The sequence below is a fragment of the Grampus griseus genome (genome assembly GCF_964374135.1).
Source record: "Grampus griseus genome assembly, chromosome: 17".
Lineage (NCBI taxonomy): Eukaryota > Metazoa > Chordata > Mammalia > Artiodactyla > Delphinidae > Grampus > Grampus griseus.
This window is the reverse complement of record NC_139011.1, coordinates 72,199,702-72,220,863: the sequence shown is the minus strand read 5'-3', so window position 1 is coordinate 72,220,863 and position 21,162 is coordinate 72,199,702. Positions and strand designations below refer to the sequence as shown.

General features: G+C 39.7%; 1 protein-coding gene across 3 annotated transcripts; it reads right to left on the bottom strand.

The window, feature by feature from the left end:
• Positions 1 to 311: 311 nt before the first annotated feature.
• Positions 312 to 20,849, bottom strand: TTPA (alpha tocopherol transfer protein; the record flags this gene model as incomplete). 3 transcript variants are annotated; one of them, XM_082674865.1, is made up of 5 exons in its annotated part: positions 312 to 2,368; positions 5,181 to 5,291; positions 7,239 to 7,432; positions 12,952 to 13,105; positions 20,646 to 20,849. In XM_082674865.1, 5 exons carry the CDS (start codon positions 20,847 to 20,849, stop codon positions 2,180 to 2,182), a joined length of 852 nt encoding a protein of 283 aa, XP_082530991.1. In that variant the 3' UTR covers positions 312 to 2,179. The 3 variants fall into 3 exon arrangements, with proteins under 3 accessions (XP_082530991.1, XP_082530992.1, XP_082530993.1); XM_082674866.1 differs by lacking the exon at positions 20,646 to 20,849 and adding an exon at positions 19,867 to 20,068; XM_082674867.1 differs by lacking the exons at positions 5,181 to 5,291; positions 7,239 to 7,432.
• Positions 20,850 to 21,162: the final 313 nt, after the last annotated feature.

Genomic DNA, 21,162 nt, shown 5'->3' with positions numbered 1-21,162 from the left:
CTGATTTAGTGACACACTCTGGCTTTTCTCACTTAGAAGTTTTAACTTCTGAAGTATGCATGGCTTAGTTTTATGAAATTAACTTTGGGTCCCTTTCAGCACAAGAAGACAGGGCAAGATGGTATTGAACTGAGCAGCAGGAAAGCCAGTCTGCAATTGAAACATTTAAAGAAAACACTGGCATTTTTGTCATGGACAGCTAGATGCGATACTTTTTTCTTAACCTCTTCTGTAAGGAAAAGCAGTTTTTGAAAAAGAATGCCTAATATTCATATTTAAAAATGAAAAACAAACAGCTATAGTTTGCGTGAAAGATCTTTATTTTGTTTTGAACAATATTAAAACAAATAAATTATTGGGCAGTTCAGTAACACAATGAGCACACGTTAGAGTTAATCTTTTAAAAGGCACCTCTGGTGCAATTACAGTAAAGTAATAGAGACAATTCAATAGCTATTTATCTTGCCACCTTATAAAACTGCCCGTTCATTTTACATTGTTCTTTGAATGTTCTTCAGTGAATCGCTGCATTTCATAAAATATTCAAAGTCCTATAATGAAATGTACTTCTACTGATTGATTTATTTTAATTCTATTTACTGTCAGTAACATCACCAATGAATCATATTTAAAAGACATTTTAAAATACTATCCTTTATTCTTGTGCTAAAGTAATCATTCCTTCACAGAGTCAGAAGAAAGTGTTTTAAGCACCCAAATGTGAATGAAGTGGAACTTTGTGATGTAAATCTTCTAGGAATAAAAGTTGGGTAAACTAGAACTTTTTGTTGTTGCTATTATTTATACTTTTTAAATAGTTTTATTCTGCTGTCATTTTTAATTATACAATTTTAAATTGTATGATTTTGTAAAGATTTTGACATTTTTTAGAAAACAGGCATGATCTAATATTTTAAATTAAATTTATAATATAAAGTTACCTTCCCAATGCTAAATCAAAATCAAACACGTTCTCTAAAGAACATTCACAATCACTCTCAATTTTTCACAGATATACGTACAGAGAATCATAAGTATCAGCTCATCTGATTAGAATAATTTTCTTATAAAGAAAAACACCCTTTACATATTCTTTCACAAAGATACTATTGTATGATTAATGTTGAAACCCAACTAAGCTAAAAAATGTTTAACAAATTTTGTATACTGTGTTCTTTCATTTTTAAGTTTAAAATAAAATTTAAAAATTATAAAATACTATAAAAATTGTAAGTTGAAAGCTATATTGACATATCTTTCTCAATAAATGAAATATGCTTTAACATAGCTACAGTACAAACAGCACATTTTAACTCCTGATTTTTTTTAAGTAAATATGAATTGTAGGATTTGGCTAGAATGTTCTGATAATACAGTAAAACCCAAATTTCTTCATGCATAATCTGAAAAGTTCCAGATGTAGTTGACAGTGATTTTAAAATGTAAACATTTCCTCTCCCTTGTGTAGTTGTGTTACTGTTCGATTAAAAAATAGAGTCCACGTATACGGCAACCAAATATTATTCCACCTCTGAATCTCTATGTAGTTAACTGTATCAACATGAATAATTTCATAGAGACCTATTGATGCTACATATAAGAGTTTATGGCGTACAGACTCTTCAATCAAAAGTTTCTATTGTGCAAATATGGTAAAATAGAATTTCCCTGAGGTGAACTACCTTGCTGGCCCACAGAAATAACTATATAAAACTGTATTCAGATTTTAATCTGAATTATAGTCTATCTGACACGCACCCAAAATGAGTGTGAATAGATTTTTATAATCAGTTGATTTGTGCTAATATTTCTTTTCAGTGAATATTTATTCATTTATAATCAAACCAGTGTGACCAGAAAAGTTGTTTAAAATAAAACTTTTGAGAAACACACCGAAGTGCGCGTGAAAAGATACTTTAGAGATAACTTTCTTCCGAGTGCAAAAATCAGGAACCTCTTCTATGCTTTTAAGGTATAATAATATTTAATTACTTTAAAGGTAAAGAAAAGATATTTAAAAAGTAAAGAAATTTCCCAAATATCCATGTTGCTCAAGTTAGAAGATTTTTACATTGAAAAAAATCAATCGGAAAAGCATTAGTTTAATGATTCTTTTTCTTTCATTCATATAACCAGGTAGGATCTTACTCATGTATTTTTAATTAGGAAGTCTCTCACATTAAATAACTTCTTCTCCTTTAGCGGTCTGTGAAATGCTGCTGAGATAATTTTCAGACTTCATTATAAAATTTGTCCACTCCTGACAAATGTCCTCCATGGAGTATTCTTTACCACCGTATTCCACTGGAAGAATGTCTGGGAAATGCTGAAGTAACCTTTGTTTGTAATTGTCCCCATGCATATGAATCTGAAACAGCCAAAATGTTTTAGAAGGTATGCCCTCTGCCTCTCAGTATATCAGATGCATTTCCAATGGAAAATCAACACTGTAAGATAAGATGCTCTCATCACTTCTAAGATAGGAGCACATGTATAGATGCTACCGATACATCCTTTATTCCTCTGCTTATGAAGCTAATAACTATACTTATGTTTAGATTGTGCTGCTTCTGAATCTGATCAATTTACTGTTCTCTTATATTTGCATCCTTATAACTATACAATATTTACAAAAAGCCATTCTTTTTTCTTTCAAAAGTAGATTTTTAAAACTCTAAATAAAATCATTTTATACATTCTATTCCCTAATGTACAGGTGATTCTTAGCAAAAGATTGAATATCCTGGGATGGTTCTGTAGATGATAAAAATGTTCTTCCTTTTATTAGTTCATATTAAATAAAAGCATATATCTGAGCACACAATCAGGTACGCAGGGAATAATTTATGTGGTACAGTTGACAGACAGTCTTGGCTAATAAAAAATTAAGAGAAATTATGATAGTTGTTGTGTTGAGAACTTTAAATTTTTGAACATTTTAAACTATAAAAATTGATCATATAATGTCCTGAAGTTAAAATAAAGACTTGGAACCTTTGATTAAAAGCACATCTTGTTAAAAATAAATACATAAATACCTTTACTCATCTGCTAGGATTCATCTGTACATTCAACAATCATTTAATAAGCACCTACTATGTGCTTAGGATATGAAGACTGAAAGATGAATGAAACAAGTTCTTTGCACTCAGGAACCTTACAGTCCCAATCCTTGATTTTTTTCTGAAACGTCTGAAATATTACCAGCTAATTGAAAAGAAATTCAACCATCTCTTCAGGAAGGGAGAAATAAAATCATTCATAGAGTACTGCCAAAATGTTTAAAGGGAGAAAGTGGCTAGATTTGGTCCTCCCTGCCTTCCCCATTTTGGCAAGTCTGTTTCATGTCAATTAACTTTCATTGAAATGCTTCACTTCTCAATTTAAAATTTTTCTTCTCTTCTTGCTCATGTTCTCCTGTTTATTAGGTTCAGTTTATTGTTGTATTCATTTTTTTGGTCCAGAATATAACCCAAAATAGAAATACTTATTTTTATGTCTGTCAGCGTTCAACAGAAGATGGCCAGCTATTGTCAAGCTATACTGAAGAGAGGAAAAAAAGAATAAACAAAAAAACCCGGCTTTTATAAGAATAAAAGAATCTTCCATAGGGGCAGTTCTTCTTGAAGACAGACAGAAATACCTACTGGAAAACCTCAAAAGAAGCTCTAGAGTCGTCATTTTCTGACCAGATGCAAGATGTTACATTTTCTTAGTATGAAAGAATATACTTTGTAACATTCCAAATATGCTATTATCACTCACATTACCAGTATTTCTATTTAAATAGTTTTTGATATTTAAATTGTCAATGCCTTTAAAACCTGTTTGTGTTCATGCATTAGATGTTGCCAACGTTTGTCTAAATAAATGCTCTAAAAATTATCCTCTACAGATTCATGCAGAAGACTGGTTGCCAGTTTGGGAACTCACACTCTATTGTCAACACTTGAAAAATCCCAAGTAATATTGATATTCACCTGAGATAAGACTCTGCAAGATAGGTAAAAAACATCAAATTGGGCTTCCCTGGTGGTGCAGTTGTTGAGAATCTGCCTGCCAATTCAGGGGACACGTGTTCGATCCCTGGTCCGGGAAGATCCCACATGCTGCGGAGCAACTAAGCCCGTGCGCCACAATTGCTGAGCCTGTGCTCTAGAGCCAGCGAGCCACAACTACTAAGACTGCAAGCCACAACTACTGAGCCCGCATGACACAACTACTGAAGCCCACATGCCTAGAGCCCGTGCTCTGCAACAAGAGAAGCCACCACAATGAGAAGCCCACTCACCGCAATGAAGACCCAACGCAGCCAAAAATAAATCAATAAAATAAATTAATTAATTAAAAAAAAATCAAATCTATTTGCTTTAACTAACGACATTAAGTCACATACCTTGGGTACTATGGTTTTCAGTTACACGTGTCTAATTTAAGCATGTTTATTATTTACATAGGTAATACATTCACACGGCTAGAAATCAAAACAAGATAAAAGGTCCACAGTGAGCTGTCTTGCTCCCAACCATATCCTCAGCTACCCCATCCGTACCTCTCTTTTGTTCCATAGAGGTAACCACTTTGGTTGTTTCTTTGCACATCCTTTAAAAATAACTTTTATGCCCATATAACTATAGATTCTGATTTCTTCCCTTTTTATACAAAAGATAGTGTAAACACGATTCTGCATGTTCTTATTTCCCTTCACAATACAGCCTGCAAATCTTACTGTGTTCCATTGTGTAGGTGCATCACAGTTTATTTAACCAGCTCCCTCATGATGAAAACTGGGTGGTTTCCCATATTTTGCTACAATGAATCCCCTTGTATATGTAATTTTGTTTATGAGCATGTATATCTGTAGGATAAAAATCCCAGAAATGTGAAGGCTGTGATTTTGATAACTATGACCACACTGCCCCCTACAGGGAATATATCATTTTGCAGTTTCACCAGCCATGTGTTAGAGGTCCAGTTTTTCCACAGCCTCACTAACTTGATTTTTCAAAACTAAAAAGAAATTTTATAGAAGTAGTTGGGTTGTTAGATAAATATTCAAAACACTGGGACAATGCTGTGTGTGTTGGGGGGAGGGGCGGAAATAAGAGAGCAATTTTTAAATAACAAAGGAGTGGAACATTTGGTGCGGAAGAATAGTGACTTGAATATGTTTTACTTACCCGTTGCTTAATTTTTTCAGTCAGAAATGGTTTAATCATGGAAAAGACAGCATGGAAAATTATTGGCTCGTTTATCAAATGGATACCACGAACTTTTAATGGAAAGGAATCCTTTGAAAATAAAGAAAATGTCTTGTTAATAACAAAGCATAAATCAATATGTAATCGTATCGACAAGCCCCTTCTTTGAACACTTGCTAAACTTACAGCAATACCTAAAGTGTGATTTTATTTTCAAAATTATTCCATCAACACAATAGCCTGCTTTATAGTTCACTGTCCCTAGATTAAGAAAAGGTCTCTAAAAAGGTTGCACCTTGTAGTTTAGGCCAAGTATTTTAAGAAATACCTACATCTTTCATAAGCAGGACACAGAAAATATCTTCCCCAATCACATATAAATGTGCTTTTGAAAAATCAATGAGTCATTTGGATACTTAACCTTTTCCCCTCAAATTTTTATTTTGAGGAAGAAAAATCAAACTTTCATAAAAGTTGAAAGAATAGTACAATAAACACACACTTTTAAACTTTTGACACAGGTATAAGTCTTTCACATCAAAGTAATATCGGGTTTTTTCTAAGGTTTAAAATGTTAAGGATGCAAAGAACAACCCCATCAGTATTTTCCCTACCCAAGGATGTGTTGTTAATATAGAGATTTTTCCTGCCAAGTTTCTTTCATGCAAAACTCTTTTTTTTTTCTGCACATAGCTTTTAGAGATGTGTTATCAATTGTGATTTTTCCTTTCAGGTTCTTTCTATGAATAATTTTATTTTAAACATAACTGCTAATATGCTCTCTAAATAACTTGCACCCCGTTTTGTTTCACTGACATAATACAATTTTTGTAAACATTGTGAGCTTTAATATTGATGCTATAATTCATCAAATGGATGTACCATTATTTAAGTAACGCTTTTCCTATTTCTAGACAAATAAGCTGTTTCTAATTTTTTTCTATAATTTTTTCAAAAATCGCACTGGGGGCTTCCCTGGTGGTGCAGTGGCTGAGAATCCACCTGCCAATGCAGGGGACATGGGTTCGATCCCAGGTCCGGGAAGGTCCCACATGACGCGGAGCAACTAAGCCCGTGCGCCACAACTACTGAGCCCGTGCACCGAGAGCCCATGCACCACAACGAAAGAAGCCACCGCAAAGAGAAGCCCGCGCACCACAACGAAGAGTAGCCCCCGCTCGCCGCAACTAGAGAAAGCCCGCGCGCAGCAACGAAGACCCAACACAGCCAAAAATAAATAAATTAAACAAGTAAATTTATTTTTAAAAATTGATGCTATAGTAACTATCTTTATGCATAGAAGCAATGGGGGTTCTAAGTACAGCTTTTATCTTCAGATATCCTGGATTGGAATCCCTGTTTCACTGCTGACAAAATGTGTATGCTTGGGCATTGCTATGTCACCTCTCTGACATAGTAAAATAATTTGTAAGATGGAAAAATTAATAGTCATATGTCATAAGCTTTGGTGTAGCCATTAAGTGGTAATGCACCTGAAACACTTAGCAAAGTACCTGGCACACAGTAAGCTATTATTATTATACACAAAGTCTTTGCTATATTTAAGATTATTCCTTGGCTAGGTTTCCAAAAGCAGGATTACTGGGTCAAAGATGATGGCCATTTTTAAAACTTTTTTTTTTTTCCTGGAAAGAACTGTATCAATCTTTCAACCTGTATATCAACTGTATCAATCTGTATCAACCAAAACCTACAGGACATTTTGTTGTATGATTGTTATAAATATTATTTTTTGAGTCAATTTTTAATTTAGGAAGAAAATTTTAGTGACTGAAAGATAAAGTCACCACATTATTGTTTAAATATATGAATTCTGTGGTTAGAAATTTTGAACATATTTTCACAGTTTGTTGCAACATTCTTTCTTTTTGAATTAATAACACTTTACTTCCTCTTACCGTTATTGAATTCTATGTATCATTTCCAAAATTGTATTTAATTTTCTAATAAATGTACTCTCCCTTCTCTTTAACATATAACTAAGTATTGTGCCGAACAGTTAAAATACACACTTACTGTAAGAACAGCAGCAATCTTCTTGGCTACAGATGGAGTCATCTGAAAAGCATGAGAAAACTGCCAGCCTTCCAAATCAAAGACAGCCTTGATTCCATTCCGTTGTGTTTCTACCTCCTGTACAATAAGCTCGGACGTGATTAGACTTACACGAAACACATCATAAGCTGTGAAAACTTTTGGGTCCCAGTGTGCTAAAAAAAAAAAAAAAATGTAAAAAATCATATCTCAGCACTGTGTAAAGAATCAGAAAGATTTACAAAAGGAAACGAATTCTTTTTAGACTTAAAGGATCAATAGAAATAAAACACGTACAAAGATCATGAATTGAGTATCAGGTCAAATTGGTGGTCCAAGAACACGTGCCTGTTTCTCCCTCCCTCCCTCCCTCCCTCAAATCCCTAGCAAAGAACAGATTCTTAAGAGCACGGAGAAAATAATAGAATAAATGCAGCCTGGATTTGATGGCCAGATGAAGCTACAGCCCAAACTACAGCAAGGATGGAACTGCAGCTGAAGGTTGGAATGCCTCTGGGTATGCTCCACGCTCGAAGGTATTGAAAATGGGAAAAGCAAGGCTCTGAATTATGAAGAATAACTAGGGCCCCATCGTAACCACAGAGGTTGCTGCTAAGGGAAATGTGCGAGGAACAGACAGGCAGGTGGGTCTCTCTGACACCCTCCATGACGAGCAGCGTGTAGGAGAGGCACGTCCATATAGGCTAGAAAAGTAGTGTGCGCTCGGAAGGGTAGCCAGCTCCCCACACCCAGGAAAAACAAGGAATACCTGTGCTAAGAAGAGGAGCTACTGAGTTCTTGTCCTCTCCCCTCCCCCACCAGTCCTGGGGCAGGCCACGTCATGCAAAATTGACAGTAATGGATAGGCAAGCAGGTGATCTTTAAAAAAGATATGCAACCACTAAGAATTTTAATAGTTTTAAAGACACAGACACACAAAGAAGAGAGGATCCAAACTCAATAGACAAAGGCACTAAAACTGAAGGAAACAGCTAATAAAGCAAAAGAAACATTAAAAGAAACAAAATTGTTTCAGTGAGGAAAAAAAGATACCATAGGCTATTGTCATGAGAACAGGCTATTATGAAAAAGAATCAGTTGAGATGTTGGAAATTAAAAGATGACAATCCAAGCAAATCTCAGTTGATGGGATAAATGTCAGAAGAGACACAGCCAACGATGGAATAATGGTTTGGAACATCAAGCTGAGGAAGTCTCTCAATCTCAACACAGAAGACCCAGGAGTCAATATGTATGAATAAAAAGTTAACAGACATGCAGCTAGATCCAGAAGTTTCAAAACCCAACTAATTAGAGTTCTGGAAGGCAATAATACAGAGAATAGGGAACAGAGGAGAAAGGAATAGTAACAGAAGAGAAAAATTTTCCAAAGCTGGAAAAAGATGCAAATCTTCAGATTACAAGGTTCATGCAATACCTAACAAGATGAAGGGTTAAGAAAAAAAAAAAGATTCATGACTAAGGAATGGTAAAATTCTAAACATACCAAAGTTTCTGGCTTGAACAACTGGGTAGAATGGTGGTACCATTTGTTGAGATAGGAAACACTGGAAGAAAAGTGTTGAGGAAGGAAGGATCATAGGCAGTTTTGAACACGTTAGAATGGTGACTGTGAGATGTCCAGTTGGATACAGCTGAGATCGGGAACTGGTCGTACGGAGCTTTGGGAACAAAGAGATAATGGGGGTGAAGATACAAATCTCAGAGTTTCTGTGCTTATAGGTCTATATAGCAGGGAGTACCATGGACTTATGTTTCTCTCTGTTATGGTAGAGAGGTAAGTAGCTTAAGAAGAGGAGGCTAAGGCCAATGTCCTAAGGAATTTCGGAATTTACAGTAGAATACGTAGTGCCAGCAAAGGAGACTAAGAAGAAACAGTCAGTTTAAGTTGGAGGAAAACACCAGGAGTATGTGGCATCAGAGAAGGGAGGCAAATACCTCAAAAAAGAGGAAGAGGTTTGCTATGTAAAGAGGTCAAGTGAAATAGCACTAAACACATCCACTAGATTTGGTGAAAAGGTCACCGATGATTTGCTAAGGTCATTTCACCAGAGAGGTGGCAGTGAAACCAGACCAGGGGGCGTTGAGAGGACCTGTGAGAAAATGTGGATGGTGAACATAACTAACTCTAAAAATGTGGCTAAGAATGAAGTGTGGGGAGACGGCTAGGGTGGAGGCTGGAGGGTCTTACGGGATTAAGGAGCTTTTGGATGGCTGATCCTAACAGATTTAAATGTTAATGGATAGTGTGTAATAGCAAGGAAAAATCTAGAGATGAAGAAAGAGGAGGGATAATTAGAGGTATTCCTAGAAAGGTACAATGGAATTGCCCTTTAGTTTTAAAAGCCTCAGATTCCTGGTAAGAATCTGAATAATCAATCCATGGATAAACCAGTTCACGTGTACTGTACGACTTCAGACACTGGCTGAAAGCTATAATGGTGCAAAATATGAACAGAATGACTGAAAGTCTGCAGTTCAGAAAATAGTGACTGACTTAAATTTCTGAGCCCACCAACATAGTTGTCTAGACCTGTGCTGTCCAAATAGTAGCCATTAGCCATATGTGGCTATGTAAATTTAAATTAATTAACATTTAAAATAATTACAGTAAATAAAATAAAAATTCAGCTTCTTAGTTGCGATAGCCACATTTCAAGTGCTCAACAGCTACGTGTGGCTAGTAGCTACTGAGAACAATTTCACCATCATAGAAAGTTCTATCGGACATTGCTGGTTTAGACTCTGGGCTCCTTTAAGGCAAAAGAAAAGATTGCCGTACATTTTTAATTCCTTCTCCAGCAACTATCTAACATTTATTGAGTGCTTAGTACATACCAGGTAATTTTCTAATTATATTTTATATATACTGTATTGCAAGATTTAATGCTCACAGAAACCCTATGAGGAAAGTTTCTGCTATGCCCATTTGACAGATGAGAAGATGGAGTTATAGCTGCACAGCTTTCCATGTAGCTAGACGTAGCAGAGCTGGGATTCCGACCCAGGCAGCATGCCCTAGAACCTGTGTTCCTGAGAACCAAGCCAGTCAAAACTTAATGCTCGCTGCTGAATTTTACTTTTGCTGCTGTAGTACAGTAGTGAGTCTCAAAAGGCATAAGATTATATCCTTTGGCTTATAGGCCAATAATGGCAAAATTTTAGTTTCCCCTTGGGTTGTCCTGCTGGACTGGAGGAAAAGGTTCTGTGCGTTTTCTCACTGCTTACACTGCACAGAGATGGTACCAGGGAAGGAGTTATGCTAACGTTCTACCCAAAAAGCTCTACCACAGACTTCCTTTTTTTAGTTCCTCCCATTAATTCAATTAAATTTAGAAAATGTATAAATATAAATGTATCCTATTCTTTCATTTTACTCATAAAACTCTTCTGAGTTTCTCCTTTCGCCCTGGAGTAACATGTTATTCTACATAACACTCAGAAGATTTGCTGTATACTCTCCTGTCTGACCGTCACTAAATTGATATGTTTTCTTGATCTTAAAATCTCTTTGAGTTAAACAGTACACTTATAAATTAATAACTGCAAGAGGCTACAGGGAGATCAGCTCGGTGCTTTGTGACCACCTAGAGGGGTGGGATAGGGAGGGTGGGAGGGAGACGCAAGAGGGAGGAGATATGGGGATGTGTGTATATGTATAGCTGATTCACTTTGTTATAAAGCAGAAACTAACACACCATTGTAAAGCAATTATACTCCAATAAAGATGTTAAAACAAAAAGAGGCCCTCGCTAAACAATAGAAGACTGTTGACTTCTATTAGTTAAGGTGTTTCTGATCAAAGTAGCACATTTGCTTTTTCACTATTAAGGTCTCATTTTTACTTCTTAACATGAGGAGACCCCAAAAAATCTCCAGCCAGGCATGCAGAGCCAGGATACTCACAGAAGGAATCACCTGTAGGTTTCCATCTTGTGCTCCTGGGACCCCTGAGTAGGGTTGCTAGATAAAATATAAGAAGCCCAATTAAAGCTGAATTTCAGATAAACTGGATATATTTTTTTAGTCTAAGTATGCCCCATGCATACTAAAAAAAATTATTCATTGTTTACCTGAAATTCAAATGTAACTGGACACTGTAGTTTTCATAAAACAGTTTCACTTGCTACATAAAACACAGATACTTCGCTAAATCTGGCAACTCTAACCCTCAGGAACTCGGGGAACCTCATGCAACTTCCCATAACACCGGTGAGGCAACGACAGGACAGAAGAGCACCTGTAATGTCTGGCTTACAGACAACAACTTCACGATTAACCCAGCTGTATTTGACACAGAAGCTGGAGCAGAAAAACAGAATCATTCTACTTAGTCTTCTGCTACCTTTTCAAGAACTGAATGCAGGATCTTCTTGCAAGACAGCCAAGTGCTGAGTTATAGGCAGGTATCTTATCTATAAGCAGGCAGGAAAAGCAAATCTATAAATATCTTTAAGTTCCCTAGAATATTTACAGATGTGAAAGTTTCCGTAAGAGGATAATTCATAAGATTCTGCTCATGAAATGTTGGTTATCTTTGTCATTCCAACCGGGCCAGGAAAGGATGCTGGGGACAGTGTGAACCCTCCGTTTCGTGCCATTTTTAATCACACACAGGTCGAAGGGAGGGGCAGAAGTTATAGGTTTCCAGCCTCTAGGAAACACTAGGAAGACCTAGGGGTGAAAAGAGGAAGCAGTGAAAAGAAAGAGTGGGGGCTTCCCTGGTGGCGCAGTGGTTGAGAGTCCGCCTGCCGATGCAGGGGACGCGGGTTCGTGCCCCGGTACAGGAAGATCCCATATGCCGCGGAGCGGCTGGGCCCGTGAGCCATGGCCGCTGAGCCTGCGCGTCCGGAGCCTGTGCTCCGCAACGGGAGAGGCCACAGCAGCGAGAGGCCCGCTTACCGCAAACAAACAAACAAACAAACAAACAAAAAAAAAAGAAAGAGGGGAACGTGGAACAGGGGTTCTTTAATACTTACCTGGGTGCTGCTTCCCACGGCCCCTTCCTCCCCTTCCTCCACCTGGAGAATGAGCCCCTCGCTCCGCAGCCTGGGGCAGGACCCAACCACCGTTCACTCTGTCACTCACTCCAAAAATATCTCATAAATACCTACCATGTGCCACGCCCTGGTTTCGGTGCTTGGGAAACATCAGCGAACAGAACACAGACAAAATCTATGCTCTCGTGGAGCTTGTATTATTATAGTTCAGAATTCTTATTTGAATTTTTGAAACACTTTACCTTGATCTTTTTTACCTTTTCCACCTATTTCTCTTCTGTGTTTTCTTTTCCTCTTACTTTATATAGTTAACTGTGTGGAAGAATGGAAGTGGGATTTTCATTGGTTTTGGATAATTTTCTCACAACGTCCAGTTTTATTCTATTTGGGGGACCTTAAAGACTAAATGAGGGATGTCCCTGGCAGTCCAGTGGTTAAGACTCCAGGTTTCCAATGCAAGGGGCGCGGGTTCGATCCCTGGTTGGGGGACTAAGATTCCACATGCCACACAGCGCAGCCAAGAAAATATAAAAAATTTTAAAAAAATTTTAAAAAAGACTAAATGAAACCCAAGTTAAAACCTAAAAAGCTAAATTCTTAAATATGAACTCATGGAAGCTTCCGATATGGCAGTCAAGAAAAATAAAAAAGAGGAAGTGCTGTGTGTGACCTACCAATTCTGTAAATCAGAACTTTGCTGCCAGTGGGGTCTCGGGCTCTCAGGACGCCGACGTAGCCGGCCTTCAGAAGGCCAAGAACGCTTCTAGGATGGAGATCTGCACTTATTTCTGGACATTCTGCTCTCCACTTATAGTAGTTTTCCAGTAACTGGAAAATAAAATAAAACTTATCTACAGATAGCATACATGGTAAACATTTTGTAAGAGCGATAGGAAGGTCTTGGCATTATGTAGGGCCCTTGCCATGTATTATGTCAGGATTCTAACCTGGGGTATCTTTTTAGCTGTAAAAGCTAAAAGCACACTTCATGCAGGATCTCAGGTGATAGGAGTTAGTCACAAATTCAAAGTTGAGGAATTTTTATTTGTCTCCTGTGGTAAAGAGTCTCCCAAAGATAGCTGTCAACAATGCCTCCCCTCCTGGTGTGCACATGTCATTCCTTCCACCAGCAGGTGGAGTCCATTTGATTCCTTCCTCTTGAAGCTGAGCTGGCCTCCTGTCTCGCTTTGATGGAAGTGACACCGTGCTTGGTTAAGAAGCCTGAGACCTTCTCTTTTTGCTTTTTGGGATCCAGAGACCATGTAGGATTATTAAATAATGAATCTCTGCAGAGAGAGGCCCTGGACGATGAGAGGCCATCTCAGATAGCCTGACCTCAGCCATGGTCCCATCTCATGCAACGTGGAGCACAGACGAACCATCCCCGCTGAGCCCTGCCCAAAGTGGCGCATTACAATAAACAGCCATGGTTTAAGCCGCTAAATTCGGGGTTGGTTTGTTACTTAGCAATAGAAGGCTGAAACATCCACCTTTTAGTCTTTGTGAATAAGGAAGAAAAGAAATCAAGCAGATGAATTAACTCTACAAATGTTTTTGAGCATCTGCAATGTTCCACACACTTAGTGAGGCACTTGAGGTATAGCAGTGGGCAGAATAAAATCCCTGCTCTCTTTGGACCTCACCGGTTGGTGACAACTGGATCATACAGGCCATGCTATGTAGTGAAGAGCTTGATTCGCAGGCTGCTGCTGCTTCAGGAAAACCTTGACTCCACCACCTACTATCCATTCGGTCTTGGCATGTATTTAACTGCTCTGAGGTCATGTTTTCTCAACATGTGTCTTGCAGGGTGCTGGGTAAAGCATACATGGGCATAACGAGTGGTAGTCAGCCTTGCTGCTCTCTTAATAGGGAAAGTTATTTAGATTAATTGCTCATCCAAGCTTTTAGTGCAGGTTTATATTAAAGATAACTAAAAATTTTTGGTTTTTATTTTCTCTCCTAGAAAAAAGATACAAAGGAACATTTCTATACTGTACTAACAGAAAACAACAAAAAGCGACCTTGTTAACGGTGGTATACACTCGGATAGCCTGTGGAACAGTCTGCCTGGATATTAGGTCTTGGCAAAATATGGTTTGAAAGCACCGCATTTTCTTTTTTTTTCCAAAAAAACCACCAATAATGGTTACTCTGCATTTACAAATAATACAAACATTGCCAGTGTATTGTGGAGAATACTGACATCAAATTACAGTTAAAATTTATTATATTTCAATTTACCTTTCCATGATTTTCAGCATTCTCAGTTTTTCTAAAACGACAGTATATTTGTTTTGAGTTTAAAGAAATCTATTAGCAATGTGGAATCAAAGTTCAGATGAAAGGAAAGGACAAATTTTGCATTTGAGAGACACTGGAATGAACATGAGAACTGTAATCACGAAGTAGTCATGATCTGGAGGAGAAACTGCAAAAACAAGTTTAAAAAACCAAGTAAAGGGTGAAATTCCAAGCCCTGGGGGACGTCAACGGCTGGGAATGGCTGGAGGAAGAGAGGATCTGGTTGGACCACAGGAGATCTGGCACCACAACGTACAGAAGGGAGGGAAAGGGATCTGTGTTGCTCTACTCCTCACTTCTTTCTCTCTGATACTGTTTCCCTCTCTTTCTCTTTCTTTCTCCCTGTCATTTCTGCATTTAAGAAACTTTCCCTAACTGTTAAAAAAAAAGAGAATGTTACTAAGAGTTAAATGCAACAGAGAGGTTAGAAAGAAAAAAAGTCAGTAAATTTGCCAACAAAGAAATAATTGGTGACCTAAATAGCAGATTCCAAAAGCAGTAAGAAAAAAAGACACCTTGTAGATCCTGATATATTCATTCTCTTCTATAAGATGAATTTCTCTTCCTTCTCCTTTCTTAGGGGGCATCAGAATAAGTGTTACTAGCATTTTTAATGTTCATTACTTTTTTTATAGTTCCCTCAGATGGAAAACTAGTCCTTTTAATTCTAATTCAAGCAAAACACCAGAAGCAGCATAGGAGCTCCAATACAGAAATAACAATTTTATTTTCCCGTGGAATAATAAAAGTTATAGCTTCATTAACAGGGATCTTTTGGGGGCTTCCCTGGTGGCACAGTGGTTAAGAATCCATCTACCAATGCAGGGGACACGGGTTCAAGCCCTGGTCTGGGAAGATCCCACATGTCATGAAGCCCGTGCGCCACAACTACTGAGCCTGTGCTCCAGCGCCCATGAGCCACAACTACTGAGCCCATGCGCCACAACTCCTGAAGCCTGCACACCTAGAGCCCGTGCTCCACAACAAGAGAAGCCACCGCAATGAGAAGCCCACACACCGCAACAAAGAGTAGCCCCCGCTCGCCGCAACTAAAAGAAAGCCCGCACAGCAACGAGGACCCAACGCAGCCAAAAATAAATAAATTTTTTTTTTTAAAAAAAGGGATCTTTTAGGGAATAGAGGCAGGTTCCTCAGCTTATTGATCTCTGCAGAGTGCTGGGCACTTAGGAGATAGGTACATGTGTTGAACGAAAGAATAAATTAATACATGATTAAACCAGCTGGATCCACATGCTTGAAAAAAATGACTTTCATAAAGATGCACAAATTGCCCTCATACTTTTGACACTTGACTTTTGCAAACTGAAGGCTCTACACCCGGATCTTTGATTATTACTTTTCCACTGATAAATACATTCAAAAGTCTGGTTGACATAAATAAATTATGTAAATGACGTAAACTGCTACCAGCAATTCTCCAACAAACCACATAAAGTCCACGGCAGAAATAAAACTGCCTGCGGGTGAATATTCATTACCGAAAGGCACCTGTTTTGTACCACCACTAGCAATAAATAAATATAAAAAGTTACAGCTTATTTTAACTCTGCTTTGTAACAGAGTAGGTTTCTCCTTACATTTTTCGTGTACTTTCCAACAAAATTACAACCATATTTGTGCCACTTTTCTGGGGTTTAATGGCATCATTTCAATTCCCGCTCTCGAACATTCTAAGAGGTAACTATTGTTACCCCATTTTATTGATAAGAAAACTAAACTGGAAGAAATTACACATTTGTTTCAGGGTAGTAGCTACCAGGAGCAGAGCGGAGTCTGAAACTGACACTTGATTCAGTGAATTTTACAAAAGAAGCTGCATTTAGTGGGAAATGAGCAGGGAGTGTCAGTGGAATTTTGAAAACACTGAAGTATTTAGGAAAACTATAAAAATAATTAAAGAATAAAAAACGTATCACATAGAGCAAAAATATAAGGAGGAATATTCACATGTGACAGATAAGATTCTATATATTCACAAGAATATATAGAATAGACAGAGGTTAACAGTTGGTTGTTTTAAACAGATGGGGCAAGTAGAGTTCACTTGAGAGTGCAGGCTCCCCTGAGCTCAGCTCAAGTTCAAATTCTTGCTCTACCCCTTCATAACTGCAATTTAGGATAGTTACTTACTCGTTACATCTCAGTTTCTTCTAAAATGAGAAAATAGTGAGATAATCCACGTAAGCACTACTTACCAAAGTAGCTGGTACTCCCAAAGTTATTAGAATTCACAAAAGTCACTAATTTGTTATAATTTCAAATACAAAAACTAGAATAATGAGAAACTTCATTAAAACTGAGGGACTGGGCTTCCCTGGAGGCACAGTGGTTGAGAGTTCGCCTGCCGATGCAGGGGACAAGGGTTCGTGCCCCGGTCTGGGAAGATCCCACATGCCGCGGAGCGGCTGGGCCCGTGAGCCATGGCCGCTGAGCCTGCGCGTCCGGAGCCTGTGCTCCGCAACGGGAGAGGCCGCAACAGTGAGAGGCCCGCGTACCGCAAAAAAAAAAACAAAAAACAAAAAACTGAGGGACTTATCAAGGTTTCTTCATACACTAAAACTATAGGGCTTTCATATTTTAAATAAAGGAGTGTAACTGAATTCACTGCCTCTGTGGAGGAAAATGAAAAAACAGTTTCATACTCTTAACTCTCCCTTTTTCCTTTCAAGTTGGCAGAAAAATAGGGCAAAGAGTTCACAGAAACTTGATTCCCATCCCGTAGATTTGGACACAGTCCTTAGCCAGCTCCTCAAGGACATGATGCAATGAAAACAATTCAGGAAAACAAATAATACAGGAAAAAAAATATACAACACAGAGGCTGGAGGTCAATTTTATTTTATCTTCTATTTAAACATGCTCCGGACGCGCAGGCTCAGCGGCCATGGCTCACAGGCGCAGCTGCTCCGCAGCATGTGGGATCTTCCCGGACCGGGGCACGAACCCGTGTCTCCTGCATCGGCAGGCGGACTCCCAACCACTGTGCCACCAGGGAAGCCCTAGACGTTACTTTTTTTAATTGGAGTAGAGTTGCTTTACAATGTTGTGTTAGTTTCTACTGTACAGCAAAGTGAATCAATTATACATATACATATATCTATTATTTTTTAGATTTTCTTCCCATTTAGGTCACCACAGATAACAGTAGAGTTCCCTGTGCTATACAGTAGGTTCTCATTAGTTATCTATTTTATACATAGTAGACATTATTTTAAAAAAGTAACCAAAACGGGGACTTCCCTGGTGGCACAGTGGTTAAGAATCCATTTGCCAATGCAGGGCACATGGGTTCGAGCCCTGGTCTGGGAAGATTCCACATGTCGTGGAGCAACTAAGCCCATGCGCCACAACTACTGAGCCTGCGCTCTAGAGCCGTTGAGCCACAACTACTGAGCCCGTGTGCCACAACAAGAGAAGCCACCACAATGAGAAGCCCGCGCACCGCAACTAGAGAAAAGCCCGCGCGCAGCAACGAAGACCCAACACAGCCAAAAATAAAATAAACTTAAAAAAATTTTTTTTAAAAAAGTAACCAAAATGAAATCTGTAAATCATACACTTTTAATTGTTAGTTACCTATAAATGTTTAATACCCCATTAGAGCTACACTTTTCATTGGACCTGAGATTTTGTCTTCATATCTAGTAGCTGCTGAGTAAGTATGAGGAGAGCTTAGTAGACATCTGATGAAAGAAAAGAAATAGGTAGGCTCCTATTTCATTCCTAATGTCAAAATGAAGTGCAGTAGATCGACAACTTCAACATAAAAAAGAGAAGTCATAAATTACTAGAGAAAATTTTGCATAAGGGAAGAGCTTATGAAACTAGAAGCAATCACAGAACAATCAAATCAATACATTTGATTACATAAAAACTTTAAAATTCTTCACAGAAAGAAAATAGCATTGACGATGTCAAAAGACGAACCGCAAACTAGGACAACAGCCTATTTTCTTTAATACACGAAGATATGAATAAAATGTTTTATATTTTATGTAAACAACGTGGAAGAAAATAGCAAAACAAGCAGTTAATTAGAAAGGAATTTAAAAATGATAAATATATGAAAGATGATTAACCTCACTTGTAATTAAATAAATGCATATTATAATAATAATGAGAACCAGTTCCTCATTATTATTATAGTAATGAGAACCAGTTCCTAGCAGGTTGACACACAGATCATAAATTTGGTGACACAGCATGGGTGATAATATGGGGAAAGACACCATTATGTATTGATAACAGAGAAGTGATAAAATAAGTGCAAACACTTTGGAGGACAGTTGGTCTATTCATCAACACTGAAAATGCACATTGCACTTCATCCAGCAATTGTGCAAGTTCAACTTATCCTATAAGGATTTTCCTATTTTTGTATTGATACAGTGAAAAAGACATACTAGAATACCCAGTTGGTGTGGAAGAAACCCTATGTGTCTTGGTTTCTGTGTTTTGTGAACTGTCAAGCAAATTGTAGAAATTCAAAAAATAATCGTTGAATGAAGGAATGAACAGCATGCACGGCAGCACTGCCAATGTCTGATGACAACTCCTATGTCCAATACAGGAGACTGGTTAATACATTTTAATATAATAAATTGAGACAATGCAATAGTACACAGCCCCCAAAAGAATAAGACACATGCTGAAACAGACTCATCTCTATGATAAATTATGTTAAAAAGGCAAAATGTAAAACACACACATATGCTTGTGCGACTGTAGATTACACCTGGAAAGGTAAGAGACAGGTAACAGTAACTGCCACTGGGTAGGAGGCTGGCAAGCTAAGGTCTGGGGTGAGGAATTTTTTCCCTTAGAAAGTTACTTTTAGGAACTTGCTTTGCATTCTTTACTATTTATGGATTTTTTTTTTTTACCGTCTGTACTTCTTACTTTTTCAATTAAAAATTAGTTACCAACAACAAAAATCCTCATACTGAGACAGCTGGGACTCTGCACTCTAATACTTCCTTTGCCTCCTAGCTCGCCGTGTGACACTGAGCGAGCCACTTGGAGAAAGGGCTAGATCAAGTTCAACTGCTGAGCACTTCCTACGTGCCAGGCTCTGTGCTGGGTACGTCCTGTTCCGTTAAACTGGTTAATGTTCAGTCCTGGAAACCAGTCATCGCGGGAGGCCCTTTCACCGTTATTTAACAGGTGAGGATGCTGAGTCCAAAGTGCCAGAACTCAAGGTCGTACCCCTCTTTCTGATTCCTGTCTTCCCACCACCCTGCTCTCAACCAGCTGTCATAACACACCTGGAGCCACAGAAGAAGTGCCGGGCTTCCCTGGTGGCGCAGTGGTTGAGAGTCCGCCTGCCGATGCAGGGGACACGGGTTCGTGCCCTGGTCCGGGAAGATCCCACGTGCCGCGGAGCGGCTGGGCCCGTGAGCCATGGCCGCTGAGCCTGCGCGTCCGGAGCCTGTGCTCCGCAACGGGAGAAGGCGCAACTGTGAGAGGCCCGAGTACCGCAAAAAAAAAAAAAAAAAAAAAAAGAAGCGCCTCATCCGCATCCCCCCACTCAGAACACTCTGGACTGCTTTACCGTCTCGACACTTAAGTGTTACTATTAATAATACTCTTTTGCTAGGATTTGGCTTTAGATCTTCAGTTTTACTGGCAATTTCATTTCCCCCACCAAACGTCGAGTTACCTGCTAAGATGGAATAACTCTAGGCTTCCCACTTTTCAGCTGTCATTTTCTATCTCACCCTCTCTGCCGCGGAAAGTGAAGCATTTCCCCCAAACTTTATAGGTTCGGGAGACTCGTGCAGGGCAGAGTTCCAGTGCTTGGGGTCAAATGGGCCCTCTCCCTAGAAGGTTCCAGCTTTTTTCGAGGTTTCCCGTTTCCATGACCCAGAGAAACTGCAAGGACCAGCGCGGGAATCCTCAGAGCTCCCGCTTCCGCCGCGCGGTGCGCTCGGGCCGCGTCCCCGCCGAGGTCCGGCCGGCGAGCCGGGCGTCGGCGAGGGTCCGGGCCCAGCCGCGGCTTACCGGCCCGTCCCCCGGGTGCGGCCCGGCGGGGAGAACCCCTTACCCGCCAGGCCAGGTCCAGATCGAAGTCCCGGGCGCGCAGGAACCGCAGCAGGAAGGCGTCGCTGAGCGGCCGCCGCGCCAGCCGAGCGCCCGCTTCCCCAGCCCGGCGCCGCAGCTCGGCCAGGCTGGGCTGCATCAGCGGCGAGTGGTCTGGCAGCCCGTTGAGCTGCGCCCCCGCCGCCGGCCCCGGCCGCGCCTCCGCCATGCCCGCCGCCCCGCTCCCGCCGCTGCCCGGGCGCCGGGGAGAGCTCGGGCCCGCCTCCGCTCCTCCTCCGCGGGCAGCCCGCGCACGCCCCCCGCCCGCCCCGCCTGCAGGGGTGAGCCCGGCCGCTCCTTACGCGGAACCATGTGGCAGTCCCGACGTGCTCAGCGTTCTGGAAGCTCCAGGTCGGAACCCCAGCCTTCCCAGTAAGGAAGGCACTGATGTTCGACGTCAAGGGGAAGATGACAAAGTTTGTTTGCCTTAGTTGATTGTGATTGGTTGGGATGTGTTTTTTGTTTTTTGTTTTGCGGTACGC